This window comes from Lactuca sativa, chromosome 6 (assembly GCF_002870075.4).
Source record: "Lactuca sativa cultivar Salinas chromosome 6, Lsat_Salinas_v11, whole genome shotgun sequence".
In the NCBI taxonomy this organism is placed as follows: Eukaryota; Viridiplantae; Streptophyta; class Magnoliopsida; order Asterales; family Asteraceae; genus Lactuca; species Lactuca sativa.
Genome location: NC_056628.2, coordinates 19,820,301 through 19,837,344, shown reverse-complemented (window position 1 = coordinate 19,837,344; position 17,044 = coordinate 19,820,301). Strand labels below are relative to the sequence as shown.

At 33.4% G+C, this 17,044-nt stretch overlaps 2 protein-coding genes across 2 annotated transcripts; one reads left to right on the top strand and one right to left on the bottom strand.

The window, feature by feature from the left end:
* The first annotated feature begins 1,696 nt into the window (after window positions 1-1,696).
* On the top strand, window positions 1,697-3,752 carry LOC111885096 (probable protein phosphatase 2C 35). The gene is made up of 3 exons (XM_023881385.3): window positions 1,697-2,937; window positions 3,040-3,171; window positions 3,259-3,752. The coding sequence occupies exons 1-3, from the start codon at window positions 2,038-2,040 to the stop codon at window positions 3,364-3,366; spliced, it is 1,140 nt and encodes a 379-aa protein (XP_023737153.1). The 5' UTR covers window positions 1,697-2,037; the 3' UTR covers window positions 3,367-3,752.
* Window positions 3,753-6,134: 2,382 nt separating this feature from the next.
* Window positions 6,135-9,081, bottom strand: LOC111885091 (AP-5 complex subunit mu). Its single transcript, XM_023881381.3, has 8 exons — window positions 8,882-9,081; window positions 8,577-8,723; window positions 8,173-8,484; window positions 7,801-8,084; window positions 6,813-7,717; window positions 6,594-6,650; window positions 6,433-6,480; window positions 6,135-6,346 (listed from the first exon to the last, which is right to left on the bottom strand). Exons 1-8 carry the CDS (start codon window positions 9,076-9,078, stop codon window positions 6,263-6,265), a joined length of 2,034 nt encoding a protein of 677 aa, XP_023737149.2. The 5' UTR covers window positions 9,079-9,081; the 3' UTR covers window positions 6,135-6,262.
* Window positions 9,082-17,044: the final 7,963 nt, after the last annotated feature.

Genomic DNA, 17,044 nt, shown 5'->3' with positions numbered 1-17,044 from the left:
TCATGAAAACAAAGATATGAAGGTTTTTGTAAAATAAAGATTGTTGATTACAGTCATCCGAGAACCAGATGCGAGAACTAAAGAGAAGAAAATGAGTAAAGAAATTGACTTTCTTTAATTTCTACAATAAAGTGAAATCCTCCCCTCTTTGTTGACCTTTCTTCTTCTTCGCCTTCACAAGTCCATCTGTAGTTGTGTGTACAAGTATCACTTGTAAATAAGAGATTCTCATCTACTATTTGGCGCCTGGAAGTGAATTGATTTATGAAGTTGTTTCATTTTCTACTTTGCTTAAATTGACTTCAGAGTTCCGATTTTCGATGAGAAGCGTTTCTTCCATGGGACCATGAGATTTTTAGGAAAAGAAAACTAAAAGGCTAGAATCGGTAAACAAGAACGAAGAAAACCCATTGTAGATTTGGATTTGGGATGTTAGATTGTGGTGGGTCACGACAGGGGGAGGCGGAGGAGCTGCCATAGACGACTGTGGTGGCTTTCTTCACCGGAGAAGTAAGAAACAAGGGCGACCATCAAGAAGATGTGGGTGACCGATGATGTTTTGGATCATGTCACCGGAAGCAGGGGCTTGGATGCGTAGGTTGGAGGAGGTGGTTGGTTGCAATGTTATGGCTCCGACGGTGGGGATGAAAATTGTTATCGAAATTTTGTTCCGATCGATTTGTAGGTTTCAAAAGAAGAGAGAGAAGAGGCAACGGGGAGACCATTTTACATACTTGTATCTATTGGGATCGATTTTAGGCGATGAAATTGTTGTCTGAATCTGTATAATGGCGGGTCTCGATTTACTCGATTTATTTGAAGATAGATTTGTAGGTGGTCTCAGTTTATCTTTATTCTTTGTTACCAGATTAGCCAAACAAGGAGACCCCCAAAATACAAGGTTCTTTCATCTGGTTTTGAATGTTTTATGTACTTAAAAATTGCTGAACATTCATAGATAAATAGGTGTTTTGAGTTTTGAATTAGATTTTGGTTATGAATGCTAAATATTTGATGATTTCGATTGAATCAACTTTTCTTTTGCAAGAATTTGAAACAACAAACAAAAACGATTTTTGATTTTTGATTCTTTTATAGTAGTGGCATCCGGTGGTGGTGGTGGCGGTGGTGGCGGCGAGGGGTGGTGATGGTAGCTGTAGGTGGTGGTTAAAGAAATAAGTGGTGGACAGTTCCAATAGGGAGAGAGAGAGTGTGTGTGTGTGTGTGAGTGAGTGAGAGATAGATCTATTTTCTTTTTTCTTTTTCTTTTTTGATTTATGTAATAAAAAAATTGAAAAATGGGAAATACCAAGGGCAAATCTGTCATTTTAAAAAGTTTCACAATTTTTGGACCAAACTCGCAAGAAAATCAAACTTTTGGACCATCCTTGCAAGCAAAACTCATTTTGGACCGAACATGCTAGTTTTGACATACCGAACATGCTAGTTTTGACATACCACAGAACCATTCTTGCAATTTTGTCAACCATTTATGAAGTTTTGTCATAAAACTATTTAGTGGAAATATGATGACCCAAAACTAAACAAAATTAAAAAATTCTTACAAACATTCCATTAAACGAAATGATAAAACAATTAAAATAGTTCTTGACAAAATGTAAATATTATTTTACAACCAAAATCCAAGCACAATCATAAAAGAAATGCAATTGATATGGGTTTTCCCCCTTTCCAATTTCCATTGCTATTCCTCTCAACATTGTTTCCAAGAAACTTCCATTTCACATTCCGTGACATATTTTCGTGTTGATGGGGGGAAGGAGACTTCTTTCAAGAACATCCAATTCATCGTTGACCGGGAGGAAACAAAATCAAAAAGATAAATCAAGATGGTTCGCAGATTCGCAATCATCCCCTTCAACCAAATAAATTTATACCTTGAAGGGGTTTGTTGCTTCTAGGGTTTCTTTCGTCCCCATTTTGGGTGTCATCGTTTCTCTGTTTCGCTTGAAACTTTTCACAAACATGTGGTGTGCGTGCACGGTTTGATTCGGTTTTCGCCACAGGGACAGAGTCATGGGTTGTGTTTGTTGCAAGTTTCCATCATCTTTGTCTGATGGTGGTAAGAAGATGAAGCGGAAGAGACGAAAAAACGCCACAGCAGATGAGTTTTCCGAAGTTATTCCTATCCCTTCTCACGATTTCAAGCTGGAGTGTGCCGCGCTTACACGACGTGGGTATTACCCTGACACCCCGAATAAAGATAATCAAGATTGTTTCTGTATCAAAACAAGTATCCAAGGTAACCCCAATGTCCACATCTTCGGTGTTTTCGATGGCCATGGTCATTCCGGCAAACAATGTTCAAATTTCGTCAAGAACAGGCTCATCGAGATTCTCTCCAGTGACGAAACATTGTTGGAAGATCCCGTAAAAGCTTACAACTCCGCTTTCTCCACAACTAACAACGAACTCCACGACAACCCAGACATCGACGATTCCATGAGTGGCACAACTGCGATTACTGTCCTTGTAATAAATGATAAGCTTTACGTGGCTAATGTCGGCGATTCAAGAGCTGTGATCTCCGTTAAACCTGACCATCAAGGTCGTATAGTTTCTCAAGATTTATCCGATGATCAAACCCCTTATAGAAACGATGAATGTGAAAGAGTGAAAGAATGTGGGGCTAGGGTTTTGAGTGTCGATCAAGTTGAAGGGCTAAAAGATCCGAGTGTTCAATCATGGGGTGATGAAGAAAGCTCAGGTAGCGATCCACCACGTTTATGGATGCAGAATGCAATGTATCCTGGAACTGCTTTTACACGCAGTGTAGGTGATAGCCTTGCTGAAAAGATCGGTGTTATGGCTGTTCCTGAAGTTTCTGTAACTCAACTCACTCATAATCATCCATTCTTTGTTCTTGCAAGTGATGGCGTATTTGAGTTCTTATCTAGCCAAACTGTTGTTGATATGGTAATTAAGTACTGAGTAAACCATACACTGTTAATTTGATTGTTTCGTTTTTGACTTAATGAGCTTTAGGCTTAATGGATTAAGCACTTTTTGGGTGTGTAGGTTGATAGATACATGGACCCACGAGGGGCGTGTTCTGCTGTGGTTGCAGAATCCTACAAATCATGGTTAGAACATGAGAATCGGACGGATGATATAACAATCATTGTTGTACATGTTAATGGATTAATCAATGTGAGAATCGTTATAAAAATGATGAAATTTTGTTGTAAATGATGGTTTTTATTTTATAGTATCTAACGAATGATCTGGTTACAACAGTCCGGCGGTGAAGCTGGTGGAAGTGGTGGCCAACCACCACCATTGAGACCGGATGTTAGTCCTCAACAGTCGGAGATGTATGGATCGGTTGCAAGTGATTTCTCATGACATCATCATCATCATAATCATCAAACAATTTTCAGAATCAGACATGGGTTCATGGACACGGGTCGACCCGTTTAATGGCATTTTGCCCGTAGGAAAGTACAAGAATATGAGATTATCGCTTGAGTTGATGGAGGTGGATGATGTTTAGGGTGTTGATTTAAGAAGAAAAATGTAGCTTAGGTGTAAATGTAGTTTGTATGAAGCGTTTTCTATTGCAAATTGCGTTGCAAAATAGATTCCTATAGATGAAATCTAGGGCAATATACGTAAAAGTGATTATATGTTGGTCTTTTTTTTTTTTTTTGTCATTTAATCATTTATATTCCAGTTTTGTCAATGAAAGATACGAAGGTTTGACATTTTTTTGTATGTCGCCTATCTTAATATGTGAGGACCTGCTGCAGCAAAAGTGGTCATAATTAGAAATTTTCTGAGCATTCATCTCCACTCTCATGTTCTCTTTCCGTTTGAATGTAATTGTTAAGATTGAACTTTTATTTGATATCGAAGGAAATGAAGAATTTGAAGATTATCCGGTTGTTAGAAGTTATTGATTTGAATTGTTTTAACAAAGATTGGGATGTTAGTGAGCTTTGGGTTTTTAATACAATGTCTTCATGATATTTTGATGTTGATTATTGAGAAATTAAACATTGGATGTTAGATATTTTAATTTTGAAGATTTTTTTTTTTGTACTTTTGTAATTTTAAAATAAGTTATGAAATAATGTCATTTGTTTTTTGCACCATAAACCTGGTAAGGTGATCGGTTAGAGATCGACCGACTCGACTTTCAACACATCGTTTTTAGAGTATGTATCAAAAGATTTACTAAAACCATTAATGTGTTTGGTTGTGGAAAACTTTTCATTTTTTTAGGAAAGTTTTTCAAAAAAAAACGAAAATTTTAGAAACGTGTTTGGTTCATTTAGTTTTATAAAATTTCTAAAAATAAAATTTTTATTTTTCCAAATTATATGTAAATTAGAAAAATGATTTTTATAGTTTTCCAAAGTTTTCTAAATTTGTAAGATGGAAAATGAAAACTTTATCTTTTTCTAAAATTTTCAATGGAAAATAAAATAAAAACCCAACTTTATTTTCTGAAAACATTTTCTTGGAAAATAAAAACAGTTTTTCACAACCAACTCATCCTAAACATTGACAAAATTTTCTAACAATATGAACAAAAATTATTGTTTCTTTGTTTGTAAAACGAGATGATGACTTAAAAGGGTAATATATATTTCGATTTGTACACATTTAGTCATTGAGTTTTTTTTTCGTCCACATTTACCCCTTCAACTTGTTAAAATGTACACATTCAATCTTTATGATCGACTAATCCAGGTTAGACGGTAAAAATGAATTAATAGGGTAATATATATCTTATTTTGTACACATTTAGTCCTTAATATATATTTTTTTGTAAAGTATGTCATTTTTGTTTCTGTACTCGTTCAATATTTATGAATGATTTCTTTAAGTTTTTCTGACGATATCTTACGTGGGACAATCATTAATGAGGTGTTTGGAGTTTTTGATGTTTGTGTCTATCGTGATCTCGACTACTTGATTGATTAGGTCATGTGTTCTGAACGTCATAACTTATTCATACGATTTCAGATTTTAACGATCTTTATATCCATGCGTTTGTATTTCAGTCTACTACAATCTTCGTTTAGATTATTCCTATTAAAAAGTATCGTAAGTAAAAATATATTATATTTTATATCCATGTGTTTGTATTTCAGTCTACTACAATTTTCCTTTAGATTATTCATGTTAAAAAGTATTGTAAGTAAAAATATATTACATTTTAACGGGAGTAATCTTAACGAAGGTTATAGTAGACTCAAAAAACGAACACATGGATATAAATATTGTTAAAATATGATATCGTATGAAAAAGTTACGTCATTTAAAACACAAGACCTAAGACAACCCATAAGACCTACACAACCAAGCAATCGATATCAAGATAGACATAAGCATCAACAACCCCAAACACATCATCAATGATTGTCACACGTAAGATGTCGTGAGAAAAACTTAATGAAATCATTCATAAGTATTAAATGAGTACAAAAAACAAAACTGGCTTATTTTGAAACAAAAAATATTAAGGACTAAATGTGTACAAAAATATTAAGGATTAAATATGTACAAAATGAAAAATATATTACCCTATTAAGTCCGTATTTTTCGGTTAACCTAGAGTAACCGAACATAAGAACTGAATGTGTACGGTTTAACAAGTTTAAGGGGTAAATGTGGACGAAAAAAAAAACTTAGTGACCAAATATATACAAATCAAAAAATATATTACTCTTTTAAGTTAATATCCCCTTGTAAATATACTAACCTCGAGGCATTCGGGACAACAAAAAAATTTATTATGTGTATTTTTATCTCATTTACATCAACCGTTTTTTAAAAACTCTTTCTACAAATGTCCAAAATGACCATTTTCTAGAGATATTAACGAAACCGATCGATTCTGATATCACTCATTTTTCAATCAACCGTCACATTTTAGGCGTTTGTATCATGCCTACTTTTCATTTGTTATGTTTCTTCTACTTTTTTTTAGATTTAAATAAAAAAAAATGAAACAAATATTCAATCGTATTCCTTGTTTCTAACTTGTATAAGTTTTCAAAAATACCCTTTATATTCCTCAGTTTTCTTTTACGAATTTGTCTTTAGAATAACTTTACAGATTACGTCTATAAATACTACATTTAAAGTATCACTATATACTTAAATTATTTTAGTACTGTATAAACTCGACTCAAACTTGAAAGACCAAAATGTATTACATGAAAGTTTACACAAAAATATGTGAACAAAAATGAATAAATTAGAAGTTGTCATTTTTGGTGCATAATCACAATCAGTTTTTGCCTATTTCTTTTGGTGTAGCAGCAACAGGGCATTTACCTAATGTATTCCACAATATATAATCCCCAGAGTGGACCTGTTGCCAAATATATAAACATTTTTTTTTAATATAAAAATAGACTTATAAAATATAGAGCTATTGAAACACATAAAGAAAATCACCTGAGTAGAATACTCCACAGGTACTTTTACAGATGGAAAAATGTTTACCTGCATATCAATTAGCCACAAAAATCTTCATAAACTCAATAATATTATTTACTTTTTTTTTTTCCTTTTAGTAAGCTAATATTAAAAAAAAGGAACAACATGAATAGACTCACGGATTTAGGATCTATTGTCATTCCTGATAAAGATGCCCCAACCATCTTGAAAGATACCTGTGCCAATTTGGTACAATTAATAAATGACCATTTTGCCCTTACATTCCAAAAAAAACAATTTTCACAATATTCATATGGAAAAAAATAGGTGTCTTGATGTCCAGATTAAGTAAAAAAGAAACAGCCAAGAGACTAAATGACCATTTTGCCCTTCCATACCTTTGCATAGTTGTAAGCATGCCAACAAAACGGCTCTTCCAAATCAACCGCCAGAAGATTCTTATTCATCTTCTCAATCAAATACTCATCTACATTAACCATGTTATTATTCCCTGACTCCATTTCCGTATCACTCTCTTCATCACCCACAATCCCTTGTAAAAATCCGGACGAAACTACCCTTTGACTTTTCCACGGAGCAAACCTCACAGTTCCAGGAAAACTTGCTTCAATACTCTTATTCCCACTAACCCCACGTCCACTGGGTATAATTTTCCACTCAACAAAATGATCAGTAAATGACACGCTTCCAATAGAAGGTGTCCCCTCAATCCCCACTATCTTTCTTCTAGGAAAAGGCATATTCAAAGTACAAAACTCCATTGTTAAAGGACTCTTATACCCCTCCATCAAACTCAACTTAAACAAAAACGCACCTTCGTTTTCTGACACCATTGAAAGCTGATAAAATCCCTTGATTGGGGTTCCTAAAGAGCATGGACTTTGATAACGTAATAAGACAAAATTCCCAAGTGGAGGTGAAAACATAACTGCTTGTTTATCACCTCCAGTTTGTTCAGGAACTTGAGCACATGGATGAAATGAAATTACTTCGATTTTTTTACTGTCTAATCCGGTCAGGGGAAACAGAACATCGGGCAGCCCTTCTAATTCTGCCCGACAATTTACCTGACCGGATATCGACAGGCTGTCAGGGATTTCATCCCTGTCATACATTGCTGCAGTTATAACCTCGTGAATTGTGAATATTAGTCTTTGTTTTCCTTTGTATAGATAAGGTTTCCAAGCTGGCTGCTTGCTGTCGACAGGTGGCATATCGGTTAATGAGAACCCGTTGTTTCTAATAGTAGAAATGTTTGAGTAGTTGATGTCCAATGGGGTGCCTTTATTCAAGAAAAGTAGCATTTCATTAAATGATTCTTCAATTTAAAAAAGGAAGTTTAAAAGTAGAGATTAGATTACAAACCGAAGGGCATTGCAGAAGTGATGAAGCTTCGAAGAGCATCTTTCTCAGGGTTTTTGGGACCAAGCTTTGGAGAATCTGATGCACCAGAGCCACCAGAACCAGTGGTGGAATTGGTGGAGGTTGCAACTGGTGGTGCTACGGGTTTTGGTCTTGCAGAAATGCCAATACTTCCGGTTAATGAATCCAGTAAACCTCCAACAGATGAAGCTGCATTTCCAATAACTTCAGGTTCTTGAAAATCTGATGTGATTATGTCTCCTAGAACATGTGCCACCATGAATGCCCTATGGAGAAATATCAAATCTTTGTGTCAATGGTGGAAAAGGACATAAATATGAGATACATAGAAAAAACTCAAGCAACTTACCATACCCTGTGATGGATGGAAGTTGAAGCAACAGAGAAGACAAGTTTCCATCAACTCCAACGCCATTTCCACAATCAGATCTCTTACGAATTGTGTTGTATGCTTTCAAATGACTAGGTTCAACCAAGGGGAGTATAAGGATGTAATATTGGCCTTTGGTGTGCAAAATGAGAGGCCAAAATGTATCGTCTTTTCCATCTTCTTCGTTCTTGACATGAAGGCTTATTATATGACGCATAATTGGATCATCAACCCATGAATCTGATCCTTCGATTGACTGTTTGACCCGTATTCCATACCCACGAACAGATCCTTCTCTGTATTATGCAGCTAAATTAGTTATAATGTTGAAAAAATATTATTAAATTTCAATTTTTGCAAAGAATAACAAATCTCAGGTTGGAAAAACCTCTTTTTCCGTTCCACAAATGCATCAGCTAGCTCCGAATCTGTGGGAAGAGATGATGACGACAAATTTGCGTCTTGATTATCTTCAGACCTCTTATTTGCTTTCTTGCAAGCAACAGTCCAACGTCTTTCAACCACCGAAAACCTCCTGCTCAAATCACAACAACAGAATAAAACGATAATCATAGAATTCATGATTAAACTTAGAGATTCAACAAGGAGTTACGGAAAACGAATAAGCTGGATCTGTTAAAGTAAAACAAACATGAAGCCCTAGTAAATTATGAATATAGTTATCGAAATTACCGGGAGAAGACGACGGTGTCTTGATTGTTGAGGATCCAGAGAGCTCGAATGCTGCAACTACTGGGCATCGCCAATTTCTGGTGTTTTTGAATATCGAAATAATGTAAAGGTTTTACGCAACCAGATATGCCAGCGAGGTTCTGCAGGTGTTTAGACGGAAGGAGGGTGTAGGCACCTATCCGTTTTACCCTTTGCATTTATGCATTTAGGGGTGTTTATTTAAAATCTTTTTTTTTAAGACTTTTAAGGTGTATATTTATAAAAGTGAACAAGTAAGATGATATATTACATTTTTTAAGAAAAATAATAATAATAATAATAATAATAATAATAATAATAATAATAATAATAATAATAACAACAAGAATCAAATGTGAACAAATCAACAATTAGTTGCAATTGATATTTTTTCTTTTTAAATTTTACCATGGATAAATAAATATAAACTATTATTTGTGTGAAATATTGTAGCTCTTGGAAAAGCTCAAAACATGGGCGGTAAGGGCGGAGCTTTATAGGGCAAAATGGATTGTAGCCGTTCCTGATTTTTTATTAGAAATAGCATCTCTATTTTAATTTTATATATATTAAACCTAAAAATATAAAATTTTGCCTCCCTCCTTTCCACCGATTTTTATACATATTGTAAAATTTCGGACCCCCCAAATTAAATGTTGAAGTCCTGCCCCAAAATGGTGGAGTTTTTTTGTCCTCTAGTTTGAAGTTATTGCGTGTCTCCATAAGGAAGTGAATTGATTATTGTAGGAATGATTTTTTCTAAACATGTTATATCATATCATATGTGTCTGAAATATAAACATGCCTTAAAAGGCAACATATTTTGGTTTTGTATCAAATATATCTAAATGGAATATTCTTTTAAAGAACGTTTAAGATGACATGATGGAATTGATGGATGTTAATTGTTAACAATGAAATACAAGAATCTCTTGGTAGAAGCTACAACGTGCCTGATGACATTGATGAAGAAGATTTCACCGTCGGTAAGTCTAATTATTATCATTACTAACAGCTGGCGAAGGTGTACCGTCATATCTTTAACTTAACAATGAACACGATTATTATAAAGAGCTCAGATTGCCTTCATCTCCCACTGGGCATGCAATACCATCCCGCATTGTTAAGGTTAATATTCCAAGACTTTAAATTTTTTTAAGCACACATATTAATTAAGGACATTTTTCGCATTTTATCTAACTTTTTACATGTTGAGGATGAATTTGGTTTCCCTCAAGTCCGTTGTGCGTCTTTACATGGTTAGGGATAATAAAAGTCCATAACTTCTATCTTACTCGGTATAGCTACTTTTGCATTATTCTTGTGCATGCATTTCACCACACATCTTGCATAGCTTTTAAACTATTGCTTTTTTTTTTTTAGTTGAGTTAAGTTTTGAATTGTTTACCTATTAGATCCCATGTTAAAACTACACATGCTTAAAATTGTGGGAAACTGACTCATGAGGGCAACCAACTATTGATTTTGTTCACATTTGGTCATTTTTTTACGTAATATATTATCCAACTTGTTGTTTGTGTACACCACATCCTTTTTGACTGGCTATCACTTATGATAGCCAATCAAAAGGGTTGTGTTGAACACAAACAACAAGTTTGACGATATATTATGTACAAAAAATGACCAAATATAAACAAAATGAACAGTTAGTTACCCTTCTGAGTCATTTTTACTTTTGAAAAAGTGTTTGAATTCATTTATTTTGTATCAAAATGCATTAGGTTAGGGTTATTAAGTATTTATAAAGTTTGAAAATCCACCGACTATTTCCTACGATGAATTTGTATACCACAGTAACCATCACCGCATTTTATGTGCATGGCGGTATGGTTTTATTGTAGGAGTGCAGTGTCAGATAGCATGAAGCGTACCATGTGGTACTCTTGTATCATAAGGTCTTAAAATGTTAATGTGAATGAAAACAATCATTGTATTAACAAGTGCATGTTTAATCCATTAAACAAACATTTCTAACGTTCATGATTTATTTAATTATCCTAAAGTTGTGGTTTCTTTGGTTCATATGTTTCAAAGAAATTTTTCAGGAATTAGAATATGGTTCCGTAAAATTTGTTTTTCATTTAGAAATCAAAAAAATGTTAACTTTTTTAAATTTCATTAAATTTTGCGTTTAATGATTGGTGATTCTTTTTCTAACGATAAACTTTTAAACTTTAATTGTTTGTGTTTTATTAAAATCACAAAAATATCATTCCATTTTCTTTTTATTTTAGTCATTATTTATCAAATAAACAGATTATCATCATCTTTCCAACACTTCATGCACCCATCTAACCCTACCCTCACCCCACGTACACCTCACTCACCCCATACTGATACCCACCCTCACACTACAAATATACTCGCATGCTTACGCTCATGCCCACTACACCATAATTTACACCTACATTCGTACCCTCATACACCCATGCTCATGCACACCCCTCATACCTACACCTACACCTACACATATGCCCACCCCACCCTAACACCTCACACCCATCCCACCTCATACACATACCCTCACCCACGTTAGTTAATGAATATCTCCAAAAAACGCATATATAGATCAATCATTGATTTTTATTATTCGTTATTTCATAATCATGGATGTCATTTACGTCACTCTTTATATGGATTGAAGTGTGACCCGCGAACTTGGTTTCAGTGCTTTGTATAGTTTATTACACATATTGGTTTTCATCATGGTCAATGATGTATTTATTTGCACTAACAGTTTTAAATTTATAAGTTTTTTTCAAATATAAACCGGCTGAACACAATATGCATTGTACCTAGTTGCGAAATACTCTACGGTAACGGGTATGATTTTAATTATAAACCATTGCTACTAATTAAAATAAAAAAATAACTATAAATTGGGGTGGGGTTATTGATTTTGCAAGATTAGCAACTTAAATTATCAACTAGAGTAATTAAAACTAGCAAAATTACTTAGACTAAATAAAAAAAATAAAAATAAATAAAAAAACAAAAACAAAAACGATTTTAAACCAAGATTAAAAAGCACTTTTGTTTAGCTTTGAATCACCTCTACTCTATGGTTAACTTCTTATGAAATGGATTATCTAGTTGGTTACTGAATTCAAATGTTACTATTTATCTTGTTCTGATTCCCTAATGTTTACCAATTTATGAACTACTATTACAATGATCATTTAACAAGTGGACACTATATTGATTTTTATATTTTTGGACCATGAATGACAAGATCTAGTGATTTCTTATCTATGATCAAGAAAATAAATTAAGCATATAACATGGATAATTAATGCTCTCTAACACAATCAAAGCTACTAATTATCACCACCTAAACCTAGGATTTGTTCGATGTCTAAATCTAACTATTTAATGATCATAAACAACTAAATATCAAATTCATGCAATTAGAATGGTCATCTAACAACACAAAACTTGCAGAAAAGTGACAAAAATCAGCACTTTAACATGTTAGGTTGTTGATCTATTAAACACAAGTAAAAACCCAACATGAATAAATCCATATAAATCGAAATCAACACATAATATTAAGGTTCATCCATGCTAAACGAAAGCAAAGGGGTATTAGCTCATAACTACAATAGAAAAACAGCTAAAATCAATAAGAACTTCACTAAACATGTCTAGGTAAGCAAAACCGAATGATTATCGTGTTCTTCGTGTCTAGATCTCTTCAATACTTGTTCTTCGGTCAATCTCTTCCTTCCTTAGGGTTTCTAAGAGGATTTTGGTCGTCAGTAATTGCATCACACGTTCGAATTTTGTCCTAATAATCGTTTATATAAGTTTCCTAAAAACGCGCCACCATATCGTGGTAAATGGCTCACTACGTCGTGGTGGACAATCCTTTACTTAGCCTCCACGCATTTCATGCAAGCACACTGCGAAGATTCTATGGTATAAAACGTCACCATGTCGTGACAAACATATGACCATGACATAGCAACCACTTTATGCATGAGTTCTTCCTTTTGACGAATGCTTTAAGTTTTCAAGTCTCCATCTTATCAAATTTGCTCATTTTCATTGAGAATATCTTTCTGGTACAAAATAGATTTTAAATGAAATAAATACAAGATATCTTTATAAATGAGTAAAATGTAGCTAATTGTACTTGAATATTGCCCAAAATATATGATTATATATAGCAATATCAAAATACCCCACACTTGTCTTTTACTTACTCCCAAGCAATTTTTTTTATTATTATCATACATTAAAACTTTATCCACCAATGTCACATAGAATAAACCAAATTAAATTCACCAATTACGTTCTACCGTAATGCATATGTTTGTGTATATATCCTACCAACTTCTCAAGCTCTAAATACTCACATTTCTCATAAACTGTCCTTACTTATTTTGAACAACATTCATTTTTGCATCCCTTTGAATACATCCTTGGAAAATTTTCTTAACCTTAAGTTATTTTTGTTAAATAATCCAAGCATACATATGATATTATAACCTAAAAATAAATTTTGTCTTATTCATTTTCTTCAAGATTTTTGTACTTTGATAGCTTTTATTTACTCAAACTTTTGATAATTTTTTTTTCTTTTCATATATATATATATATATATATATATATATATATATATAATAACTTTTTTTTCTTAACTCGCTTTTTTAACTCACCTAAATACCTAAAAGAAAAAACGTATACTTATGATTGGTAAACTTAACATCAACCTTTCTCGGTTATAAGCATTAGTCTAAAATACAATGAATACATGAATTTTCCTGGATATATTCAGTACATGATGCAAATTATTTTATGTCCCTCAAACTACAAAAGTTCACGTTTTTGTCTCATGATTTCACTAGAACTGGAAAGTCACAAATATATTACAACATATTTGTGACATCCCCAATGTCACGGCCAGAAAAGACCGATTTGTTTATGCTTATTTAAAAATCAGAGTATCCTTTTTGAAGAATAATATTGCGGAACTTGTTCCCAGAAAACATGATAATGATACTATCAAAGCATTTCCGAAGAAATGTATTTTATTAAAACGTTGGGATGTTATCGTCAATACAAAAACATAAGCATAACAGACCTTACGTTAATTTACACTAATGATCTATATCTCATTTAATCACTAAGTGTAATGTATCTTCGCATCGATACATGTGATACAAATAGACTGAGAGCGTTAGGTTGGGAAACCTGGTGAGTAGATAAAGTTTTCAACCCACAATAATATAATTATTATGTTTAATCGTCAAAAAATTAACCCAATTAACCATCCTGATTATCTTCTTTATTCTTAAGGATCTACCTTAAGAATCGTTTATCCTTCATTTATTCATTTCTAAGGATTGTCCTAAGGAATAGGCATGAAGTACATCGGTACCATGGTTTATCTGATAGGCACTAAGTCCATAGTTGCTAGTGTTATCCATTAGGTACTAAGTCCATAACTACCATCGTTCATTTATAAGACACTAAGTCCATAGCTATCAGCGTTCATCTATAAGGCACTAAGTCCATAGCTGCCAATGTTTATCTATTAGGAACTAAGTCCATAGCTATCAATGTTTATCTATTAGGCACTAAGTCCATAACTACTAGTGCTCTACGGGACTATCATCAATTAGTCTGGTAGTTTTCACCTATACTTTGCTAAGTGACTACATCGTTGGTAAAATAACAATTCCAAAGTCGTGGCATTCTATCTTTGCCTACTTCTTTTGTCATAGTACGACGTCCTATCTTTCATCATACTATACCATCTTTCATCTCTCATCATCTCTCATCGTCTTTCATCTACCCATCTTTACCAAATATATTTATAGGCATAAAAATACATATACAGCTTAAATCGAGTAAAATATGTATAAACCGTTCATATAGCATAAATATCAGGAACACAGATAATAAGCAAATATAGCATGTATTAATATTAAATATTTCATATCTATGTGTAAGATGAAAAGTAACTATGCACTCACTTGTTAAAGTGACGACTCGAAATTCAGGCAGCGCTTCGCTTTTAGCAACTGTATTTTCCTTTGACGAAACCTAGTATAATTATTACTAAGTCTTAGTATATTATTTATTGCGTAATTATTAGTCTAGATTCATCATTAACTCAAATTCTACTTTAAGATCTATCAAGTAAGGAACAACCGGGTAAGACCATATCGGAGGTAGGGTCCGTTTGGTATACGAAGTATACTGTTTGGAAATCTCACGTTAAACACCTCACTAAATCACAGCGTAGACATCATCCCCATAAGTAGATTAATCAGTATAACGATTTGGAATCACTGATAAATCTTGTTTATAGGTTCATAATAAGGATAATGAACTTAAGCATAAGTTATACTTAAAGTATGGTAAGCATAACTCACTTGCAAGGGGGGTTTAGCGAGGAACCGGGCTCCATGCGAACAGAACTTCTGAGCCGAAACTCTTCTTCTCGTGGCTTTCTGACGCTCTGGGACTCGTTTCTAACACCTAGGAGGTGCTAGGGAAAAACCTAGAGGGTTTAGGGGTATTTGGGAGAGAAAGGTTAGAAAGGTGTGGAGAATTGAAGTGATATGCGCCTCTATTTATAGGCTGTTTGATGGACGAACGCTGAGTGTTCCCTTGTTGAACGCTGAGCGTTCCCTTGTTGAACGTTGGGTGTTCCCAGTCATGTGTCACCATCTGGTGGCAAGCTGTGGTGAGGAAGCAGTGGCTCAGATCGTGTCACGTGTCACTCGCAGATTACTCCAAAAATTAGTTATCTTCTCACATCTGTAACTTTCGCATACAAGCTCCGTTTTTGACGTTCTTTATATACACACGTAGGTAGAGACGTGATCTACAACTTTCATTTAGTTTACGTCGATGAATTTTGACTTTATTTTTAAAGTTATATTTTAATAGACTTAGACAGTTAGAGTCCGTTAAAAATTCATAACTTTGTCATCCGACGTCCGTTTTCGACTATCTTTATATCGTTGAGCTCCTATTAACGAGATTTTTTATTCTCATTTAGTTTTGTTGGCTAAAAATCGATCGATTTAAAATCCGATTTCTGGGCTGTATACTGCTATGCAAAATCTTAGAAAAATATAATTTCCTCAAATAAAGTCAGATTTTGACGTTCTCTATATGTAGTTTTAATCTATATAAACCCATTTGAATGTATATTTCCTCGTAAACTAAATGTATTGTTGATCTTAAAAATGTGTTGTAGTCTTAGAAACCCTAAGACCGAAATGTATAAGTATTTCTATACTTAAAATAGTAATATGTAGTTTTAATCTATATAAAACCATTTGAATGTATGTTTCCCAATAAACTAAATATATCGTTGATCCCTCATGTGAGTTATTATAACCGTGCTAAAGACACAGATGACCTGTTACGACGTTCTTCAGGCGTCAGAATGTTAGACATTTGTCACCCCAGACCTGCCGGTCTAGCTGTTGCAAGCAGCTTAGGTGCGGGATTAGCAGTCCCCGTATATATCTATAGACAAGTATCATGCTCTCTTACGAGAGATTCTGGTTATAATACAAGACTTTTGTAGGTACGATGAAGACTTTGTCTCACAAAATTGATTCAACGCGTTTACGTATAGTGTAATGAAAACCCTTTTGTAAATGGAAATATTACATTTTCATAGTAATTACATAGAGTAAAATAGTTATACCTTTAAATAATTATTTGTTCGCCCCAAAATAATAAAATAGTGTTAATGACCCATAAACTTTACCCATTATAGTTTATCATAAATGTTTTGTTGTAATGAAAACTTTTGTATGTATGATTATCACTTTTCCATGATAATAAAATAGTATAAAATAATCATATAAATCTTTATATAATTATCTGTTTTGTTCAAAAATATTGCAATAGTGTTAATGTCCCATAAACTATACTTATTATAGTTTACCTATATATATTTATATATACATATGTAGAGGCTAACATGCTTAGATATTCATAAATAACAAGTATTATACGTCTAACACCAAATAGTGAGTCATTAGTATAAAAATGTCTATTTTTCTAGTTTTTGACTTTTTACGTCACAAACGATAAATAGTGAAATATAACTATGTAAAACTTTATTTTTACCTTTTTGTGATATTTAAGTCA

Excerpts from the sequence above, each read along its gene's own strand:
- LOC111885096 (XM_023881385.3), top strand. The coding sequence starts at position 2,038 with ATGGGTTGTGTTTGTTGCAAGTTTCCATCATCTTTGTCTGATGGTGGT. Across the intron at positions 2,938-3,039 it reads GCCAAACTGTTGTTGATATG|GTTGATAGATACATGGACCC; the intron begins GTAATTAAGTAC and ends TTGGGTGTGTAG. Across the intron at positions 3,172-3,258 it reads ATGTTAATGGATTAATCAAT|TCCGGCGGTGAAGCTGGTGG; the intron begins GTGAGAATCGTT and ends TGGTTACAACAG.
- LOC111885091 (XM_023881381.3), bottom strand. The coding sequence starts at position 9,078 with ATGCAAAGGGTAAAACGGATAGGTGCCTACACCCTCCTTCCGTCTAAA. Across the intron at positions 7,718-7,800 it reads CACTTCTGCAATGCCCTTCG|GCACCCCATTGGACATCAAC; the intron begins GTTTGTAATCTA and ends TCTTGAATAAAG. Across the intron at positions 6,651-6,812 it reads ATGCTTACAACTATGCAAAG|GTATCTTTCAAGATGGTTGG; the intron begins GTATGGAAGGGC and ends AAATTGGCACAG.